The following is a 22,931-nucleotide window of genomic DNA, read 5'->3' as shown; positions in this document are numbered from 1 at the left end:
CCTGCCGATTCTTTCTCCGGGTAACTCTTTTCCACCTTTGGCTGCTGCCTCTTGTTAGGTCAGTGCTGACAGTCAGCAGGCAACGTCGAATGCTAGCTCCGTTTTTAAAGCCAAGGGCTGACAAATGTATAGATAAACAACAATTAGCCGACAAGAGAAAGCTACAAACTGAAATTCGTTCACTCTTCTAATCTTGATTCGCTAACGCTTGGTCTCATGCTCATGGCACGCATCACTCGCGGGACTCACTATATACCTACAATATAATTAACAGTAGTGGTGTTGCTGGCATTTTTTTCTATCATTATTACTTCGTTCATTTCCTTCTACACTGACACACACTACTGTATACTACTACAGCATGGTTTCATGTGAAATACGCTAACGTAGAATTTTGTTGCGTACATTGGACTGTCTAGTGGACACGTGACGTTGGCCTCGTTGCTCTGCGCTCACTAGTCGCATACTGGCGCTCATATGCGGATTGGCAAAGAGGAAAGACCTTCCGGTTTTCTCATCCAATCCTTAATACTCTCTTACAGTCTGCAGAACTTAGGGCATCGTGGAACCCCATCCGTTATTGCAGAGGAGTCACAAGCCTTACCGAGAAAGAACCACAAATGGCCCCAATTCGAAATGCAACGTTTAATATGGGCTAAATATTTTTGAACAAGTTATCGCTTTTGTGTGTCTGTTCCAATGTTCTCACTGGGTCCACGTTGTGTGACTCATCACGATGCTCTAAAATAATTTCTCACATTGCACGATGAAGTGTGGACCAAGTACTAAACGTATTAAACCACACTTTCCGATCACAAAGCCGCGAACACCCAGTAAAAACATGAGGTCGCTGATTGAAAAACGGCCCGCGTTAACGATGCAGTGTCACATAAATGGGACGTAACGCTGCTAGCACACTGCTGGTGTAAGCACAGCAGAATTTAAGCAGTTTTTGTAGCGATAGCTACACTACGGTAGCATTTCGAGCCTTCAGCGGGGCGGCGCCGCCACCTTGTGGCTGCGCCGCCACGCTGTCATGTGGTTGGTCACGTGGTGCGGAGCAGCTGCCAGCGGCGCGGCGCCGTGCTGACCACATGGTTCGTCACGTGGTTGGTCACGTGACCAAGTTTCATTCGACAAGCTGTAGCTATCGCGTCACTCCAGGTTAACCGGCCTCACTGCCGAAACAGTGACAGCGTCGCTGTACCGTGCCTCTCGCCTTTGCCCGAATTCAGTCTGTTCACTCCCAGTCTTGCCAGAATGACCTGACCGGAAAACGAAACATACTCTCACATGCCCGCTTCCCTGCGTAGATGTCCTTTACGGTAGCAGGCCCATCAAAATAACACTCCGATCGGCCAGCGCGAGGTCTCCGCAATCTTAGATAAAAACCACTACGCATGCACTGACTAGCCTCTCGTATTCCTCTTGCCTTTAAAGTACACATCGTTTGAACGCAATTATATGCACGCTTTCTTTCAACCCATCTAGGGTAAGAGAATAGGAGGTCGTTGGAGGGTTGGGGAAGGTATGCGGCAGTTACGTGGTCGCGTCAGTGAGCGCAAAGTCACTCCATTCTGGTTAAGTCGATACATTTTCACACTTTGAGGCGTCTTCACTGTCTCGAACTGAAAAGGAGGCGCTTCCATGTACTACTTCATGGTATGGGTACGTAAAGCGACACTTGTTGGAAAAAAAAGAGATAGAAACACTTGTTCGTCAGCACGATTTTCACCTGATTTGCTTGAATCCTGTACGACCATTGAACCATACATTGCGCCGACTAAAATAAAAATGCAGTGTTTTCTAGAATAGACGGCCAGAGTACCGTTATGCGGTCGAAAAAGCAATACTCTTTTTTTTTTGCGGGGTATCACCTCTGCTCGTCAATTTTAAATGCTGCACTGGCATTGCCCTGTTCGTAGGCATTAAGCGAACTGACTGTTATTGGGACAACTTTTGCACATGAGCAACAGCGCTCTCTGATAATTAAAGTACCAATGGAGCGTCAACAACACATCTCGGCTGTTTCCTAATCAGTGTCTTGCTAAGCTATATCTAGCACAAGATATTGCTCCAGAAATCGTCTGGATAATGGTATTCTATGCAACATTGGGCATGAAACTGCGAAAAAAAAAATCTGTGTAAACACGCACTCGCTCAGGCTCCCCTAGAGGTCGTGGGTTATGAAACTTGCCTTTGCTTCTAGCCAATGCTTTCACATTTTTCTGTTTTGTTAGTGTGTATATGATAGGCAAACAACCGCGAATATATGAAGCTGAAGACTGAGTTATGCGGCTGAGCGGGGAGACCTTGTGTCAGGGACGGGAGTCATATCGCTGTCATTCACACAATATCTATAATAATAAACCCTCATGTAAAGCCCTCAAGGGCCCTTGAGGTATCTATAATAATAATAATAATAATAATAATAATAATAATAATAATAATAATAATAATAATAATAATAATAATAATAATAATAATAATAATAATAATAATAATAATAATAATAATAATAATAATAATAATAATAATAATAATAATAATAAGACCATGCGCTCACCGCTCTATTCGCGCAAAACAGCGAAATCGTGAGCGGCGGTCACAACCCTCGGAAATAAGCCCGCTAATCATCGACGTCAGTTCTCGTGAGTAGTGAGCGGAGAAAGGATTGCGATGTCGCCTCTTCTCGCAATCTCTTCGGCGCAAGCTCTTCGTTGATGTCGTCATTTTACTTTATCACTTCAGATAACCTATTTTCGTCTGGTGGATGCTGATATGCGCTGGGTTATGAAACGAGCGCTGCAGCTGGCTGAGCTGCTGCCGCCTGAATGATTCGATGCCATTAAATCAAATTGCTCAACGTATTGGAGGGGAGTCATTGCACGTGTTTCCTGCATTTCCGGATCGCAAGACTGTCACATTTATGTATTCTTCTTATATAACACCTTTCAGACTTCCCCAAATAGAGTGGGTAATATAGTTTTATGGCGAATAGATAGAGAGAAAAATAATTAAAATAACAAAAAATGTTGATTTTTTTTCGTTCCTTCATCAATGACATAATATTTTGCTGGTCTTCCAACAACAACGTGTTAGAAAGGGGAGGCTATTGTTTATCTTTCATAACTAGAAGAACAATTGCGGAGGACTTTTTTTTCAGAGTTTTTGGTTCACCTTGGAGTACCGTCAGAGTAACTGCGACATGTCTAAAGTATACACTTCACAATTTACACTGCGGTGTACACTTTATAGTGTACACAAGTATACACTTTAATTTACACTTTTAAAGTATATGTTACTCTCCGGACACATTACGAGTTCGGATAATGACGCATTTCACCAACCTGTATTCGTACAGCCGATATACAAACGCCACTTCATGCATTCCTTTTCATGCTTTTAGCCGCCCATTAACACTTCGCCATACTCCTCACAACAGTAGCCGCAAGCGACCGATGCCACAGGCGGGCGCCTACGTATCTTTCTATGTTGTTAGCGATCCGTCACACGCCATGTGGGAAAGAATGTTGTTCCTAGCCCACGTGACATTATCTATTATGCGCGTATACAGTCAGTGTTCGTATGTTCTGCTTTCGACACGTTGGCTATCAATTGTAATGCTCTGTTGACATCTCTGCATTGAATCAAATACACAGCGGCCCGTAGTTCGCACAAAGTAGGATAGAGATCTTTCGGGTAACTGCGCTAATAGAACAGGACACAAAGGACAGGAGCACACAAGGCAACAATGACTCTCTGCCAAGTCTGCGTGAACGTTAAAGAGCGTCACTGTATTTGAACTCCTGTATTCAAATAACTCTGGCGGTTGTTAGAAGCGCCCGTGTCGTCTTACGTATTTTATCTTTCTGCCCTGTTCCTTTTGCGCTGCCATTTGAGAACTGTATGTTTTCACCAGGCCAGTCCAAAGCGTTGTCAAGGTATAAACACGGCGCCCAGTTAGCAACAGTGAAGATTTTATTGAAGGCTTGTAGCACCGACATTTTTCTAAACTGCAGAGGAAACAACCGGTGCTGCGGTGGCTAAGCACAGTGAACTTGTTTAGTGTACAGGGTGCGGCTGTCACCTAGCACTCTTTCAACGTCTTTAGCATGGGTGGCGTGCAAACAACCTCCCTCATACGAGGTTGCGGCCGATGAATGCTATAAGTTACTTTGACAAACACCCGTATTCCCGACGACTACAGAGTTACGCGGACTCAAGCGCTTGATTAACGATGCTTCGCAGAGGTTGATTCACGATGCGTCGCCAAGTTCGCACCATGGCGTCAGGGTTTACGACAGAGCCCTGGCTTGCTCTGCGGTTGCCCAAGGCGAAGGGGAGCTCCGCGTGTTTGCGGTTAATTAAAGCTACGCTCTCGAAGGTGGAGTGAGAGGAAGGGCATGATATCGATTTACTGCCGACACTTGAGTCACGGCTGCCGCGCTCAAGCTGCCACCCATTATAAAAAAGCACTCAGCTCAAGTCAACACACCCCCTTCTCCTTTCCTGAACTCGGACCATTAAGGAGCATTTCAAAAGATGGCTTTCGGGTAAGAAAACTTGAAAACAATGTACTGCTGTTCAATGTGCAGACGTATTTTTGGACACTAATCTTCACTATTCTATATATTGCCTGTTTACCGCTGGTTAATACTATAGTTAATACTGAAGCCGACAACTAATATTGCTGGCAAACTATCTCTCCGGAGGACCGGCTTTGTGTGCGATTGGTATAGCGCGAAAATAATAAATTTCGAAAATAAATAAAGCGCTACAAAATTCACCTATTGCTTTTCTCATCCTTCATTAGTATCATACTAAAATGAGCTGAGGTACCGCGATTGCTGAATATGGGGTAACGCCTTTCCCTTTGTATGCGCCATATAAAGGTACTGTCGGTTCGTGTGTGTTTCCATCTCGCGATTAAAGTTTTCACCGTGAGAAACAGAAATGAAAGATTTATCATATTAATGCCGAACCCTGTCAATGTATGGGGCACGCGAGGGATTTTAGGCTTGGAAGCGAAGGCCTTACTCGCGAAACGTTATCCGATGGTGATTCCCAACGAGAAACACCCTATCCTAAAGGGCTACATACACGAAATTTCAAACACCAGCAAGGGATGTTATTTTCTTTCTGAACGTACGAGTGTTCCACATGTACATAGAAAGTTTTAATCACAGGCATTGACTCGAATTTACATGGCTTTGAATATTGGCAAATGTGGAGCTTCGTCTTTTCCGCAAGCACAGAAATTCGAACAGAAAACAGAAACAAAGCAAAAAAAACCTGACGCGTCTTTGTCTGCCTACTAAAAGCGGTGACGTGGAACCTGACAGGTTGGCCGTTAGCGCATGGTGCAGGCGCGAACAGGTGAACTCGTGTCAGAATTTCTAAGCCCATGGCATCACCGAAACTGCAGCGGGTTGAATTTGACGTCATGCAGGACTAGAGCGCTGGCGCCGACTGAAACAGAAAGTGACGGTAAAATATAGGTTGAAATTATTTAGTCACGTGGCGCGCTGGATTTCTGAGCCCATTTTCGGGATTACCGTTGTAGAGACCTTCTGAGGGAATGTTCGGCGAATCAGGTAGACGAGCAGTGGCTGAGAAAGACTGACGAACTGCAGACAGATGGCGCCGGATTCAATCTTGCTTGCACAGACTCTCCTGTTTTCACGTTCATGCCCGTTCTCTCTTAATTATTGCACGAGGGAGGTATGACGCGCAGCTGAGTGTGGCGGTTGACGACTTAATTGACTGCGTGACTGTCGGCTTTTCGAGCATTCTACTTGACTGATCTATGAGGGAAAGGGAGTGGTGGGGTGAAAACAAGTGATGACGTGGTAATTAAGCGGTGACGGTACCGAACTTAAATGTGGTTAATAACCTGGCTGGATGCCCTCTGCGCAATATTGAACACTCAGTCGCTACATCTTGCGTCCATCTGAGGCTCGATGGGCTTCAATTAGACGTCATGCGTTAAAGGTGCTATAGATCAAATAAATATCCGCGACTGCGGTTCGAACCCGCAGCGGCGCGAACAGATCAGCTTCGCTGGCCGCTGCGCGAGGGCCCTGGGCATTCGCCGCAGCCGAACACGTCTCGTGTTAAACTGCAACACTCTCTCACGCTCTGCATTGCACATCGTTTTCTTCGTCAACTAATACTACTATCAATCTAATAATATTCGCACTCTGAGCTATATTGCGCTATGGACAGAGAGATGTGCGCTGCATGCGTTGGCGTGGACATCGTTGTGGCAGACAAACGGCACTAGAGCAATACGCGTTGGCGTTGGTAACATTGCTGCAGAAACGCAGCACTGGAGCATAGGCTGCCGGCGTACATAGGGTAAATTGGAAAATAGGATTAAAAAGTTGAATACGTGCATAACTGGCTCATTGGGCCAATGGACACCTCAACCGAGCTTCCAGACACGCGGCGGTGGTGTCCTGCAAAAAACTGCTTTCACGGAATATTTCGTGCTTAGCAATGCTAAATTGCCATCCATTTTTTTTTGTGAAGAAGCAGTAGGTTCGGTGACCTCCCTATAATTGGGGTAACTGTTCCCTGACGTCACTTGAAGCGGGGTGGAAATGCCGCGCGGCTGCTCGGGCATCATTGATTAAGACACTAAATTATTTTCCACTCGACGCCTGCGACTGAAACTCGCTAGTGAGGCATCTCCTTACATCCATAAAACAAATAACATCGTTTGCGTTCGTCATTTTGTGTCTCTACTCCTTTAAGGCGCCAGGTGCTCCGATACTCGATAAAGTTCGCGCTTACTTTCAGTGATACAGTCGGACAAATGGCTGGTCATTCCCAGATGGGTGAAATATTTATCCGCGAGTTGAACGGGAAATAATTTTTTAATTTCAGAGTGTTCTATCCAGGCAGGAGAGAGAGAGAGAGGCAGTCATTTCTGAAGACGTCTGATCAAGCAAGTACAGAGTAAGTCTTGAGCGTAGTCTTCCAGCTGTACTTACGTCAGCCAGGTGAAGGAAAGGGCATGAAGAGATTGGACAGGGAGACAGGGCTGGAGAAGAGACCGCGGTATAGGTCTTCACAGCGAATACGGTAGCCTGGACAAGGAGGGTCTTGTCTTGGATATCGTGGTACAGTGATCAGTTATGAAATATTGAGCTGCGTGATAGTCGACGTGCTGGCTATTCACGGGTTCCTGATGCATCTGAATAATGCTTGCCAGCAAGTGTTTTGTGGCAACGTTTAAAACAGGGGACCACTACGTGTGTTCAGGCTTGCTCGAATGAGCTGCACATTGCAATTCATAATATGAGCTTACTTTTTTATTTTTTGCGCGAACGAGAGTTCAGGCACAGGGCATTCAAAGTAATCACTAACTGGAAGAAACCCGGAATAAAGGATAAGTTTTCTCGTCAGACTAAACGCAAGTAAGCGAGAACAACCTTTTTGCAGTGCAAACGTTGCGTGCTGCCTGTGCCATTTGACCCCCCCATCCCTTGCTAACCGTCGCCTATTTCAAGCACGGCTGATCCTCATGGGAACGCGCACAGTAGGCAACAGGCCTGGGTTAGCCTAGCTTAAAACTGAGCAAAGAAAGCGAATAATCGAATTTAGCGTAAAGTAGTGTAAATAAGTCCGTCATGACACCTCTATAATTAAGTGTTCGGATTTGCGCTCCCCTCCCCAGAGCCACTAAGAAGCGAATCCCACACAGTGGTGGCTTTGCCGAACACCTTCACAATAAGGTGCGCTTGCCGCTGATACGCATTAGAGAAACCCAGGCGAAAACACTACCGCCGTTTCGGCTGGCGACCAAGGGCCTAGCTAGCATGCTTCGCCGCCGCAAGTACACACGCTACCTGTTGCCTTTGCGAGCTCCTTATGTTCACCTGCTGCGCCTAATTGCGGCAGGTCCGTGGTAACTTGAAGGGCTGTAATAACTTCGTGCGGGGGAGAAGAAAGAAGAAGGTGGGCGCGTGTTGTAGCCGTATAAATTATTCCCTCTTGGCTGCGCTGTTATACGGCGGAGCTCGCCAGGCCCACCGCAAAAGGTCCTTTATAAATCACCGTCGTCACGACCGCTGCCTAAAAGGAGTCGCCATTTTATTTTCGCCTTAGTACGCGGAGTGCGCTACCGAAGAACTGCCCCATAAAAGAGGAGAGAATGAAAATGTTTGGCGCGCTTGCAGTCTCTCTTTTCTGGCATTCTCGAGGAACGGCAGCGAACCAGAGAAACAAGTACAACAAAAGCAAGGGTGAGGAGAGAAATAACATGCAGGAAAATGCCGTCTCGGTCACTAGTGTCGGGTACGAACCAAGTCTGCACGCATATCAAAGAAAAGTGACGCCGTCGGAGCAACCAAGTGACTTCGCCAAGCAAACACACCACATTATCACATTACGAGATACAAGCAAGCACGAAACGCAACGAACACACGTGAGCATGTACTGCGGTTGTCACTATGCGTATATCCGCGAGAAGAACGGCATAAGGTATCGTGTTTTCCGCAGCTTGAGTAAAAGCCTCCCAGTTCCATCTCTAGCAAGCGCCGCCTGGTTTCTCAGCGGACGAGAACGCCTCGTAAATGGAAGTTCGGTGCCCCGTGAGCGCGATCTTCGCTGAATGCAAACTTGAGCAAAATCGCGGCACACTGACTTACTCCCGGGTCATTTTGCGGAAAAGGAATTCGACGCTTCAAGCCATGAGCAGCGAAATGGAGGTGCGCGAAGAAGCTCTCGAGGGAGCTTGTCCTTCCTGGAAACAGCGTATGCAGTTGCAAAGATTGGACACGGTTGCCGCGTAGGCGGTATTTTTTGCTTCCGCACGGCGATTTCACAAGGGCTCACTGGCTTCGAATTCTGTTTGAAGCGCGACTGGTGGGCAACTGTGCGTGTAGGTGGATTTGTGTTCGTTTTGATTCGTACGAAATCCACCTTCCTCGCGCGAAAATGTTGATCCCGAATTCTTAATAATACTGGTTTTACGATTACACGCTTCCTAAAACTCCACTGGCCCGATGCTACAGCGATTTGTTGCAGTTACGGAATTTGATACGTCCAGAATCTGCTCTTGGACTCTTAGAAACAACGTTGTTGAAGAATGCGGATTAATTTCGTTTAACTGGGGCTTTATAACGCCACCTGACTAGGCATAGCATGAACTTGCATTTGTATTTTACTGCGGAGGTGAAAAACAAAGGTGAAATACAAAATACAAAAATTGCAGCCACAGCGGTCGGGAAGAAATCACGCGACGTAGCTTTCGACAGCAAAACTCCTTGCTCCGTGACAATCCGCGGCGGATGCAGTACGACTGTATACAAACATTTGTCTTATATGTTTCTTTCGACAGCGAAATGAGATTGCCATATTCAACAAGACGCCAGAACAAATAGCCGCTACGTTAAAGCGGTGACTTAGGTAAAGGTGGTGACAGAAGCTTTAAGAACGCGCAATTCGAAAAAAAATCTTAATTTTTTGGTTGGTTAGAAATGTTTTTTGGCATTTAGTGGTGCACTGCGCGGTGCACCCAGAGACGTGCAAGGCACATTCTTCAGTACATGGCTGGATACTTAGATGGGCAACCAGTTGGGCTTTTTCGTGATTTCCATGTACCGAAAACTTTTGCTTCCCGGTAGCTATAGCCCGAATTGCGCCCTCTGCGGTCAACGTGTCGGTAGGAGTTTATCCGATGCGCTTGGCCCGCTGATCTCCACAAAACAGAGCTGCTACTCAGTACTTCAGAGCAACGAGAGGCCGCGCTGCTCAATTCGGATCTGCCTGCCCAACGCCGGGCTCTCGAGCGGGCCACTGAGGGCATCTCGAAACGTCTTCTGATCACCTAGCTTCGACCTCAGGTTCCATTTTTCTTTTCTTTGGAAGTAATAATGTTTTTCTTTCTCCTCCCGTGGGCACCTGTACGTGCCACTTCACTTGATAACATGTGAAATATTCTTACAGTACGATTACATTCCCAGTGTCAGGCCAGGACGTGGGTTTCCAGTGGCTATATAGAGATAGAACGCTTAAAAAAATCGTTGTCTATCTCGCCGTGGAGAGTGGGCCTAAGCATGAAATGTATCGCAGGAAAGGCGTAACACTTCCTAGTGCGCCCAACAGACGGTCGCCGCCTTCGTGTACTGGCCAGGGCCTTTGGCTGCTTGACGAGCTCCGACCCTCGCCCGTTTCTATTCGTAAACCCGAGAAGCGCGCCCGGCCTCTCTATCTGCTTTCGAGGTTTGAAGAGCCACCGCCATTAGCTGTTTGTGTTGTAGCTCAACGGCGCGCCCATGTGCGTTGGCATTTCGAAGCGCTGAAATGACGGATGAAAGACGATGAAAACGGCAAATTATAGCAGCAGCAAGAAAGATGGCCAGTCAGAGCAGACAGTGCGAGAGGCTGCGGTGATGCCGTGAGTGAGATAACGGCGATCTGCCACCGGTCTTAATGTTCGGCTTCTCACGGTACTGGATAGGATTCTTTACCGCTCAGAAAAAACTTTGCTATTCTTTTTTTTGTGCGGGTGGGCCTGTTCACTCTGTCGACATGTCGACATACCGAGTCACACTGTTCGACAAAATGTCTGTTCCGAGAGTAGTTCGCTCTGATGCGGTTAGTACTCACGGTGCAGAAATTGCTTCCTAAATGGTTATCTTTTCTTGACTCGGACGTGTGCCACACACAATTTTGATCTGCTTGTTTGCGATGCAGTGCGTGGGCATGGTGTTATCGCACTATGCGTTCCGGTTGGCTGAAACATTAAGGATTTGTATTAAATAGTAGCTTTTCGATGCCGTAAAAAATAAAGCTGGTGTGTGGCAGTGTGCTGTAAAGCATCAGGAAACAGAGCTGCTCTGTTTGCGTCAGTGGTGGTTGGCATCTTACTTTTTTTTCTGCTAAATATCATTCGGACGGCAAAGTGGGGAAGATTTTGGATAAGTTTGGCTTCATGCACACCCCGCAATTCTGAATAAAAGCATTTTTGAACGGGAAAGAGTTTATGAGCGCGAAGTTTTCATATATTGTAAGATTTCACTATGACAGTCAATACATCCGTAGATCTGACGTCGGTAGGCTTGAGTTTTTTGGAGGAAGATTCTCACCTCCAACCTCAATGACCTCGCTCCATCCAGATAGTCTGGGTACCAGCCCATTCGGGTAATCCCGCTTAGTGGGAACTAGGTAACTACCAAGGCAACGCTAGAGGCCGGCTGATTACATATCACGACATCGCGCTATACTACAGCGAAGGACGTCTACTTTACTCCTCGTAGCGCACATCCCTGACAAAAGAACAACAGACGACCTGGCGACGACTCCAGACTCGCATCTTGTCCCTCCCCAGCGCTACTTGCGCTTTTCTTCCTTTCTACTCACCCCCCCCCCCCCCCCCCCCCCATTAATGTTCTCTCTGTGCGGCCCCGAGAGCCACATTCGACCATATTATGTTCATCTGCCGACAACTGCAACCACCGGCCCAATGGGCCCTGGCGGACTCGGAGGGGTGGGAGGTCGTGGTCTCTAGCTCCGATCCAGCCTCGCAACTCAGCCTAGTGCAGTGGGCCGAGAAGGTCGCCGTCAGACACGGGCTCCCGGCCACCACCCACGACCAGGGGCCAGCCCAGCTCTGAAATTTTGAACTATAAGGGCTCCGCCAATAATAAATATTTTCACCACCACCACCACCAACGTCATGGGTCGGTAACGACGTTATAAGCAATGTTGGTCACCGGAAGTGTCGTCTACGGTTCATAGAGATATAGATAACTTGAGAGCTTTCTTTGATGAAGTCGTGCATCGAAATATATACTGAGAAAGTGTCACTGAGAATTGGATGGTCTCCTGTAAGTAGTGTTTCATGTATGTCATCTACTTAGTCAATATAAATATTAGTTGTTCTCTATCCACAAGCCTCACATCTCAGCACAAAGGAACGTAGCTAGTTCATTCCGCAAGCGTAATTAGCGCTTGTCGTTATCAGCGATAAACGTTAATGTGTGAGAGTTAGAGATGTTTTGTTGACACTATCCGTCGATACCATGTGCTTAGCTGGCCTTTAGTGCTACAGTATTTTCTTACCCTTCCGAACGAACTAACAGAAGTGATTAAGACAGAGTTGTTTAACTACAACGCGCTGAAAGCGACAGGCAATCGAGATTAAACGTTATTTAATATGATGGAGTTCTGGAATTTGCGGAGGTAGCAGAGTTTTGCGGCGATGAAGATCACACTTGGATGAAATGAGTAGAACGAAGGTAACATTGCATCCATGTGTCCAGGCCCACATGCAAAGGCAGTTTAAATGCCGGGCCTAATGCCGCAATGCGGAGGATAACAGTTATGCTCTCGTCCCATGCAGTCCGGGGGTTTACTAGGACCCCGAGAAGTGCCATCAATCTTCGTCGGTGTGGTGCAAAGATATCAAGTGCGGAGTTGTGAAGCTTTGGCAACCAATGCACCTCTGTTCGCCATAAATGCAGCTATTTGAAGGTTCGTATCAAAGTGCGGATACAAAGCTTATTGTGGTGGGTAGTGAGAATTCACGATGATGGTCGTAGGATGGATTCTGCCTTGTTTTAGCCGTTCACATCTCTCGCTGTGGTGGCTGTGTAGGAGTGAGGACAACTCGTCGGGGTGTTGCTCCCTGGCCGATCCGTAGATGGAAGTGATTGGAATTACTGGATCTCTGCTCGCTAACCAACGTTCGCAGACACGTACACAGACCCAATGAACGAATGGCAGAGCAAGGATTTATCTAGCACGAACTCACGGCCCGGTCGAGCAGTACGCGACGAAAGGTACGGACGGCTCTGAGCAGGTGTGGGAGGCCCGGCAGTCCGGTGATAAAGAACATCTATTGCGGTCAAGAAGGACTATATACGTATAAGGGCTTGTGACGTAATGGGTGACGTGTAGACGTTTGAACTATGGCCGTAGTGACGCATTCTGGTTGCTCGGGCTTCTATGCTACTCCAAGAACTCAACGTGTATGCGCTTTGCCGACGACGTCACTCTTCATCATCAGCTGACTTTAGTTTACCCTCGGATAAAATCACCTCTCAGTGGTAATAAATTTCCGATATTATATGCCATAGGCGTCGTTTAGTTTTTACTATTTCCCACTTATCAATCCTACTCGTGTCCTTTCTTTTCCAAGCGCTTTTTTTCTAATTTCGTGTCTATTTTGTCTTCACAGCAGACCACCGATTTTCTGCCCGATACTTTGTGTATCGTGTACCGAAATCCACTTCTTGCTGATTTCAGTCACAATATGTAACTTGCCCGTGATTCTACTCTGATCGGTTCAATCCAATTTCTCTTTTTTTCCTAATTATATGCTAGCGGAAATCAAGAAGTGAAAGTGGTTTTGGGAGGAATACGAAAAGTGGAGATGAGGATATTTCGTAAGGGTCACAGTGTGCACATGGTAACCGTCTCTTTACTGGATGGCTACGCAGCATGGCATCTCAGACTTGGTGCATGCAGAGATTGTCGCGACCTAGATACATAATGGCACTGAGATGACGACACTTGTACACATGGCCACACGAAAGATTTTGTGTTTAAAATATGCATACTTGTGGGGCTTAATGCACCAGAGCTGCACGGTAGTTTATGGGGGACGCAGCGGCGGAATCTTCCGGTCTAAGTCAGACCGCCTGAGGTTCCTTAGGAGCGCAGTGACATTGCACAGGTCACGAGCGAGTTTGCATTCAAATTCTGATTTTGTCCTCCTCCACGTCGAGAAAGTAAGAACCAAGTGAGGCTTTATTTCGCCATATTTTATTTGCATAAGGCAAAGAAAAAATAGCAACAAAAGCCGCGTTGCTACATCGAATATTAACAACATTCAACATTCATTTGGCGCACACTAATGTGTGGTCTCGTGCTCACGAATACTTGGTCAGGACAGTTGCCCAGTATCAGTTGAAACGCTCTGCAATGATTATCAGTGATGCTAAAAATCGGTCGATGAAGCTGGCGCAGCGTTCTCTCTGAAAAAAAAAAATGGCTGCCTCTGCTATCTCCAAAAGGCCCTTGGAGGTTTACGCGGTCTTTCTGTCTCTGTTACAAAGTGCTCATACCTTTGTATTGCTTTGTCAGAAAGTAAAAATACTTTTGTTTTTGCAGGTTCGGAAGAAGCGTCCCTGTGCGGTTCTCAGCCGGCTCAATGGTGGGTACTGCCTTTAGCACAGTTCCGTCCTCAGCTGGAATTCCTTCAGCTCTTAATATGTAATATTACCTCGTTAACAAATCGGCATTGCATACCGGGCCAGTTCCGGTGATGTCAAACCAAAGGCAAGAAGTTTTGTTCCATGTGAAATGTTGGCCAAGAAACACCTAATTTGTGAGGCCATTTGCTCTGTGCACCAGAATCAACAGTAGTAAGAAAAAGTAACAAAACGGCACCTTTTTGCATCTATTTTCAAACTCACTTGATTTATGGTAACTCGCCTAGCTGCCTTGATTTTTTGGTGAAATATGCATCCATCACACCGAAATCTGGTTCAGTGCATGTTGTGGAATTACATGTTGAAAATTTGCGCAAATCGAAAAAAAAGTGATGATTTGGCCTTAATGACCCGTTCTCAGAAGGCTTTAATATGTGTTTTGTTTTTACGAAAAATATTTCATATGCTGAAAAGCTGCCTTTTCTGGCTGTGAAGCTTACTGCCACTTTCTCAGTGCTGGACGAAAAGTACGAAATTTTTATGCTGTTGGTGCAGGCTGACACTTCTGTATATTGCTCCTTCGGAGTGAATGCGATGATTCAAAATAGAAGTTCTTGGCGCAGTGTGGGTGCAGGTTGAGTTCCTTTCTTTTTTTACTATTTTTTTTATTGCGACAGTGTGCCCGCTGGCATAAAGTGAACATTTATTGAAAGACTCAGAGCAATAAAACTTGCTATGGTACCTTGCAGTCATGTTGTGCACTGGTCGGGGAACTCGCAGCCATAAATTGAGGCCAGGATTCTTCCGCTGGTTACTGCTTCGTAGAAAATTGGATAACCACAAGAACTAAAACACCGCTTCGTGCAAAATATTTTTGTCTGGCGTTGAACAAGTCGAAGGCCAGGCTTAAACGAATTAAGAGCAATTCTAATTACTCGGCTACGTTAGGTTTAACATTGTTTGACAGTTTTTTCGCAAATAAAGTCTCTTACATATAATGATATAATTAGGACACTGCGTTCTTCTTTATTCATTACTTGCTGTTGTTCCCTGCGTGCGTTTGATAATACTCATTGGCCTTGTATTTATTGCAAGCAGGAAATCATACGACGCCGCCAAAGCTGCACTTCAGTTGCCGCGAAGGATGCTACATAATGAACTGTTTGCTACATATTGCGACAGGAAAAAAAAAAGCAGTGCAGCTGAGTCCGTTTTATCGCTTTTGGCTCTAGAATGAGGCTGATTGGGTCTGTTCTCTCTTGCGCAGACAAAAAGAAAAAGAAACCGAAAGTACACGCCATCATGCATTATCTAAGCAGATGAGGGCAGGAACGGCCGCCAGAACGAACAAAAATGTGCGTACCTCAGTTAGGGCATATCTTGTCTGGAGTGCCTACGGCATCGCTCCATTTGCCGACTCCGCAAGTTCCGGGAAAGTTTCGAAAAGCTTTTAAGAACTATTTATCGCACCGCAGTGGTTGCCTCATTTGATCCCTTTTATGATACACCACACATCAACACTCATGTGAAACAAATTCCCGAGAGCGGTGGACAGCAAACGCGGAGAATGCATAAACATGCATAAGGAAAAGGCCAGAGGTGAACCCGACAAGAGTAGGTCGTCCAGCAATGAAGCGCTGATCAATGATGAGAAGCGAGCCTGACTGCTCTCTGCATAATGGCTTCGGCAGACTTAAAAGGAATGATTGCGAGCACGGACGAGTGCCGGCTTTCTGTTATGCTCACTTGAATGATTAACGTGGTTCCTTTTACGTCGCGTTTTATTGAGCGATACGCGTGCGAGAGAACGTGTGATGATCTAGGCCAAGCCATGATCCCCGAGGTCCACATCGGGCAATGTTTCACCACCGCGATCAAACAGGCAGAAAACAGCATTGACATTCCACCTGCCTTTCAGTGCATTTGCTCCGCACCGGGGCTCGTGCTGTGTACCGCGTGGACAGAATTAATCTCTGATTAACGATGCCCATAATGTAGGACGCACTGAAGACTGATGTAGCTGGTACGAACAGCAACACGAGGATCGTTCGGGTTCTGCGGGCAACATGGATATTTTACGTGCCGTAACAACACGAAGGCGAAAGGGCACGCTCTTCTGGCCCTTATAAATGAATATTGATCTCCGTGAAGAGGTTAATAGTGATGAATAAATTGTCGTTCGAGCGCGCGGTTGGGTGCCCTTGTCCGTTGATATTTGAGTTACTCCAGAGGTAGCGCAAGAGAGTGCTTGCCTGAAAAAAGTGTGCAGCAGTAGCCCTCTGATTTGATTCCGCAGTAAGAGGTGAGTGCTACGCCTACTCTAATTAATATTTCGTTGAGTTAGCGGAAAATGAATATTTTTTAATATAAACTGCAAGGGAGAGTTAAATTTGCTTATCGAGCAACGAGGGTTATCCCAGCCAAAGAGGGATGTGCTTCATGAATTTATGTTTAGAGGGCCCATAGAGTCTACATTTCAGTTCTTACAAGATTTGGATGGCCGCTCTTATTACAGATGCTGCTAACGTTTGAAGACCAAGCGAGTCACGTGACAAGCGAGCCGGCGATGGGTGTGAGCGCGATCAAGAAACATAATGTCAGGAAATGTTTCTATTGAATGAAGGAGTGACACTGAGCGAGTATTGCAGTAGAGATCAAGCGTAGCAGTAATAATCGTGGGAGTTCTTTAAAGTTTGCACATTATCGAACGACGATCGAGGCCTTGGTGCCTTCGAGACCAATGTAGTTGCCGTTGCGGTTTCTTGAAAGTAAATTCATAACACGTCACAAATTAACACATCTCAGATTCGCGATTGGGTAGACGTAGGTTACAGTAAGAAGCTTCTAATTCATTACCGACTTTGCTTTCTGAAATTCTGTGCAGATAGATGACGCTCACTCTTTAAAAGGCATTCATCTGACTTCAGATATGCATGTAATTAACGCACGGTTTAGTGGGAAAGTAGTAAGTTCTCAGTTACGTCCCCGGTGACGGAGCATTGTTTCGCCGTATTTGCCACTTGAAAGTGCAGCTTTTTCTCTCAAAGAAATGAAATGTACAAAATTGCAGCCATTGAAATTGTAGGAATTAATCGCGAGCTACATTCGAGAAAAAACAAAACAAACTGGTCCATGGAAACTATTTCAGCGACTACGACGAGACGAAGCATGCAAGGAAATGTTATTCCCACTTTGCTACTATTCAAATATAAATGCAACGTCAAGTTGCAATAATCTTGATACTATATCTATTGACAGAGACAAGAAATAAAAGCATTTCTATTTGTCACTTTTTATTGCGGAAAAAATAAAATTAAAAGATCGAAGGCGCTAGTTCGTGCTAATTTCTGAATAACGATAATTTCTGTATAATCTGGTGGGCCGTATTCGAATAATAATTCTATTTTGAAGCGAAACCAAAGACTTTTGCTTTGGCTTCCAACAGACAGTGTACGTTTGGGAGATACTACGCTGAAATTTCATCACCCGATGTTGCCTGACCCCGTAATTGGGTCTTTGAGGTATGAATGGAGAAATGAATGATTGAATGAACGAATGAATGAATAATTAAACAACTAAATGAATAAAAATAAATAAATAGATAAGCTAGAAAATAAATAAATAAATTCATGGCCGAAAAGGGAATCGGTTATTGAGCCTGAATGGTCTATCATTATTACCTGAACTATTGACTCTGACGCTGGTATTGAATTGAACCCTTGCATATTTCTATGGCTACGCAGCTTTATCTGTTGTTCTGCCGCCTCGATTAGGCATTACTATCGCGGCACCAGGCTAGCGCTGCCAGAAATAAAATGTTTAATAGTATTAAAGAGAAAAAAGACACGGGACGAGAGCAACGGCAAGAATGCAAAGAACAGAGTAGGAGACTACTCTGCCTACTCGCGTCTTGCTCTGCAGGCTTGTGATTTGGGGATGTGAAGGTCAGTGCTCCGCACTGGACAGTATGGCGTCAAAGAGCGACAGCCGCCAGTCCAAGAGCCTTGGCTGTTGGCGCGTACGATACTACGCGCTGCTGACGGACACCCAACGCCGTCGAGTGCCAATATGTTCAGAACAAGCGAGCGCGTTACCCGGTTAGGAATGTGAGAGCCGCATCCGGAGTGACTCGATTATGCGGTCACAGCTGTTTACATTTATCTCCGATAGTGAGGCCAACGAAAAGGAAAATATATAGGGCGTTCTCACCTCCGTGGCTGAGCCCTCAGAGCTTATTAATTTATCTGGCAGTGCCATGCAAACATCGCAAGCCCCAACTACGCCGCTGCACATATTGCACTGAATTTCATTTGTGCGTGACAACATTGCTTGCACGCGCGCATGCCATTGAGCTTATGTAAAGATGTCGACATATGGAAGTGTTTATGGTATTATGGTGTTTGCTTCGCGTCCTTTATATTAAAAACAAAAAAAGCTTTCGGCCATTTTATCAGGGTTTAACGACTCTGGTGCCGTATTACGTCGTAAATTAAAATTTATGCATTCTCCTGGTGGCATAGAGGGGTTTTGATTGAGAGGCTGGGGTATCCGTCGTTCTGAATGCCTGGTCTGTAACGGGCATTAACTCTTGAGTGTTTTAGCCCCTTAGCACATCTGCCATCATTGTGTTCCTGGTGTGCACAACTGCTTAGTTAAAGGAATCCTTTTGACACCGGAAGTCTGAGAAAACAGATTGACGGAGAACTCATGTTTTGTAGAGAGGTGCTTATGACTGGCGCCTAAAAATCTATATTTTTAATTTGACTATGCCACTTATGTGTAGCTAGAGAAAAGAGTGAAAATAAGTTGTCAGGGGCCATCAATGGTAAATAAAGCGCCTTTCTTGGCAAACTTCGAAATCTACTGGCAACATAAAAAGTGCGCCATGTTTGAAATTTCTGATATTTTGTGAAGTTTTACCACAAGGGCGCGTTATGCACAAAGTGATATTAAAGCGCTTGAACTTAATTTACCGCGGCATGCATAATATGACGATCGAAAATTGCGGTTCATGACTTAGTTGCCAGAGTTCTATTCAATAGACACTGCAGGAATGTTATTGCGACACCTGCAAATAAATGCTGGAATACACTACAAAACGCAGCAAGTCTTTCTTTGTTAAAGCTTTTCTATTATTGCTTATATGTCATTTAAAATAGGTATCGAACGAGGCCAATTTACCCTGAGTCCCATTTCATCCCTTCTTTACCAGAAAAACACCGGTGAAGGAATGTATTGCAGAGCAGTTGTGCTGAAGTGCCTTTTTCGAGCCGGACAGTCAGAAATGTAAAAAAAAAACTATAGAAACTTTTATGTCTGTTTTTACGTGTGATTAATAGTTGATGCCTTTGTTTAAATGATAGATTTTAGCAGAATGAAAATGACAGTTGTCGATGGGAATAGCGATGCTGCAGTTTGTGTCTTGTATCTCTCCTAACTACATTGTATTGTTATCGACCCCACCTTGACTAGCTGGAATGCCATAAAACAGGGCGGTGGGTCCGCTGAAAAATCAAATAAATAAATAAAACCTGCGCTCCGTAACTGTAACTGTTTATCAGCGTTAACACCGTAAGTTGGACTTGCTTGTTACTGTGGGTCTCATATTGTTGGCTGTTGTTCTTTTGTCCACTGCAGTCGTCGCCGTCCGACGAGTACGAGAGATAGCAGGCGTTAACGTCAGCGAGGCACAGAGGACCCAGTCCCGCCCTTCTTCCAGGAAATCCGTGGTTCCGGCATGCCCAGACATCTCCTTCACCACCAACGTTACCCTGGAGAAGCCAGACGAAGAGAGGAGGATAAGAGGAAAAAGAACCCCGAAACACATCAGGGACGTCTTAATTTAAATGAAATATTCGACATGCTGACTCTGGATCTCGGTTCACGTGCTTCTCTGGGCATTTTCCTGCCTTTCCTCCATCTAAGCCAAGGCGAATATGACGGAAAGCGTCCTTCCGCTAGCGGGAAAGAAGCCACGTACGGCTGGTCTCTATAGGGCCTCATTTTTCCTACCACGTTCCCCTTGTATGAACACCACGCCAACGTCCTGCCTCTGAAATAAAGTTCTCCGCTGCCGCGAGTTTTTGCCTCCAGATTCTTCCGGTTTGTGCTGCGGATTTTGTGGGTATTCTGCTACCGAGATAAGAACAAAGACACTGCTAAAAGGTTAGCACAGAAAGCGCAAGAAAAATTCTTCCTTCTGGTACTCGCAGCTGCCCCTTAACCTTCTCTCGCACTCAACTAAGCGGTGGGAGAAGCTTGTATATCTCATGGTTGGATGACGGTAATGGACGTTTATGAGAAATTGGCATCTGTCGCCAAACAGTGCCAAATGTATGGTAATCATGATTTGGAGACTGTGAAAAAAAAACGGATTACATATTGCGGGACAGCACTGAGGTGTTCTTGCCAGCACAGCGCTGCGCCATAGTTGATGAAACGTGGTTCATTTAAAAAGATAAATAGCAAGAGCCTTGTAAAGTGCCTACCGAAAAGACTGTGCCCAAATGCCCAGCTACTAGAGCGGCTTTTACTGTGAGTGGGAGCACGTTGCTGTCGTCATAGCTCTAGTGCATGCTGTTGTCTGGTGTGCCAGTAGCAGATGCCGGTTAACATAAAATCCTTGAAACGAGATTTAACAACAGCCAGGTATTAAATGTCCAAATGATGCTACATTGTCAAATTAAGGACATTGAAACTCGACGACCTTGTGCCATTGCACCAGAGGGGGGGCCGCATGTCGGCTAAATATCTGTCAACGTGTTTCCGTTTATATAGTTTGCAGAAAACAAGATTTTGTAGGTTTCAAAAACAGGGAGGAATATCAGTGTAGTATTAAAGCGCCTTTTTTTCCAGGAACAAAGCTTATCCAAGCTGGCTGCTTAAAAAATGAAGAGAAGCAGATGATTATCGTTGAACAGAAAAGCGCCAGTGCCTGCAATGTGATGCGAGTTGTGCCTGCAATGTGATGCGAGTTATAGTGGAAGAAAAATTTAAATTGCTTCAGAACAGTGCAAGTTCTTAAGAAATATTTTAAATACAAGGAGCTCACAAGAAACAGTTTTTAAAAGAAATTAAGCCACAATTTAGGTGAGGAGACAAGAGATCATTTCGTGCTAGTAAAATAAATAGATGGATGACTGCATTTTTAGAAACAGAAGCACCCAAAACACTTCAAACAAACTGTTTAACTTAGCACCCTATCGCTTAAGTAAATGCTTTTGGTTTTATGACCTTGGAAATGTGTGTGCCAATACCATGGGTCCTTCATCTTCGAGAGGGGAAAACGCAGTGTGAGAGCGTGTACAAGAGAACACAGCAAAGGAGAATAACCTGCTGCAGCTTCCGGCATGCACGTCGGTAGGCACTTGTTATGTGTATAGAAGAAGTGCTGTTATCTGATTCTCAATTGCTCGCAGAACAATTAGAAGTGACATAGTTTCAGGATAAAATAATTTACACCTGCTGAGTGTAATCAATTCCCGTAATTATGTTACATTAAATCACTGAACGTACAAATGCCAAACAGAAGTTCAGCTCAGGGATATGCGAGCTGAACCTCACCGATATATCAAAATGACAACTTTGATTCCTTGTACTTTTGATTCATAGACAAGTACTCATTGTACAGCTTAAATGTACTGTTTTATTTATTGGATGGCACAAATTCAAAAACAAAACTTTGCATCAGATTTAATTGGCTCGTTTTAAACGAAGATGTCCTAAAGGATGGCTATAAGTAGTGAATGTCGCAAACAATGTTGTAACTCATTGAAGTTACGGATTCAGAGAGGAGACGACATGTGCTTGGCTGCTTTCAGTTTTTTTCTTAGATAACCAAGAGTTGAGGTAATCACTACTGAAGTACGGGAAGCGAGAACAAGAAAATTATCTTCAAAACGTTACTAATGGCGGTTTGTTATGTACGTGCAGATATGGTCATAGCCCCGAAATCCTAATATGAGATGTTCTTGTGGGCTAAATTAGTCGCTGAGTTTTTGATGATATGACTTACGGACCACGATATCTATAATAGATTCTGAACTATCTTGCATTCTGAAGGATGAATAGAAATGGTACGTGCAAAAATACATGAGCAAGCTCAATCTGTTCTTTTTAAGGTTTTCTTTGCCGCCCCGGAGTGTCTACAATAGCGTAGCTACTTTCCAAAAACAATGTCCAAAGGTGTATACCTGGACTTTATCGTTTTGTTTACTGAAAAGATATAAGCACATTAGCCTAGTTTTGACTTTAACGCTCAGTGAAATGAGTGTTCGTGCATTTTTTATTTTTTAATGCAGACGCAAAGTATTAGCTCACCTGGTGTTCCAGAAGTTTCAAGTTCGTTATCCGTTCTTGACGTTTCCTGTATTAAACCGAAATTTTGGCATTCCTTAAGTTGAAAATGGCACAACCTTAAATTAATCAATGGGGCTTACTGTCGGTGCATATTCTGACTGAATTTTTTATTGTTTCTTTTTTTATCAAAATAAGGCGCTCGAAAGACGGAAGATAGTTCTTTTAGCTGCTGTATTTGATATGGTATCTAAGAAGCTGTTTTTGTAGGGCGTTCTGCGTTCGGCGCGTCGAAGTGCCTAGGCCGTCGGCTCCTGGTGACCTGCGGCCCGGAAGCTTCGTGGACCAGGATTCGTTCGCTCATCTCTTTCATCGTGGTGGCCAGTACTCCACCATTTTGTCATTACTGTTCTACCATACTATCAAGCCCATCACCATTTCGTGCGTCTCTTTGTCAACGACAGGGAC

The 22,931-nt window shown here is 45.1% G+C and overlaps 1 protein-coding gene across 4 annotated transcripts in view; it reads left to right on the top strand.

Moving 5' to 3' along the window:
• LOC144136358 (uncharacterized) overlaps positions 1-22,931 on the top strand; it is a 122,026-nt gene that overhangs the window by 56,705 nt on the left and 42,390 nt on the right. For 3 of the 4 annotated variants that reach the window (XR_013315599.1, XM_077668616.1, XM_077668618.1), the window contains exons 2-3: positions 14,128-14,170; positions 19,806-20,248. Coding sequence is in view for 3 of the 4 variants with exons in the window: in XM_077668616.1 (XP_077524742.1) it covers positions 14,128-14,170; positions 19,806-20,014 (252 nt within the window). In the remaining variant the exon portion in view is untranslated. Of the gene's footprint in view, positions 1-14,127; positions 14,171-19,805; positions 20,249-22,931 lie in introns of those variants that run through there. The other variant, XM_077668617.1, reaches the window with a different exon arrangement.

Source organism: Amblyomma americanum, chromosome 6 (genome assembly GCF_052857255.1).
Source record: "Amblyomma americanum isolate KBUSLIRL-KWMA chromosome 6, ASM5285725v1, whole genome shotgun sequence".
Classification (NCBI taxonomy): Eukaryota; Metazoa; Arthropoda; class Arachnida; order Ixodida; family Ixodidae; genus Amblyomma; species Amblyomma americanum.
This window is presented reverse-complemented; position numbering and strand designations above follow the sequence as displayed.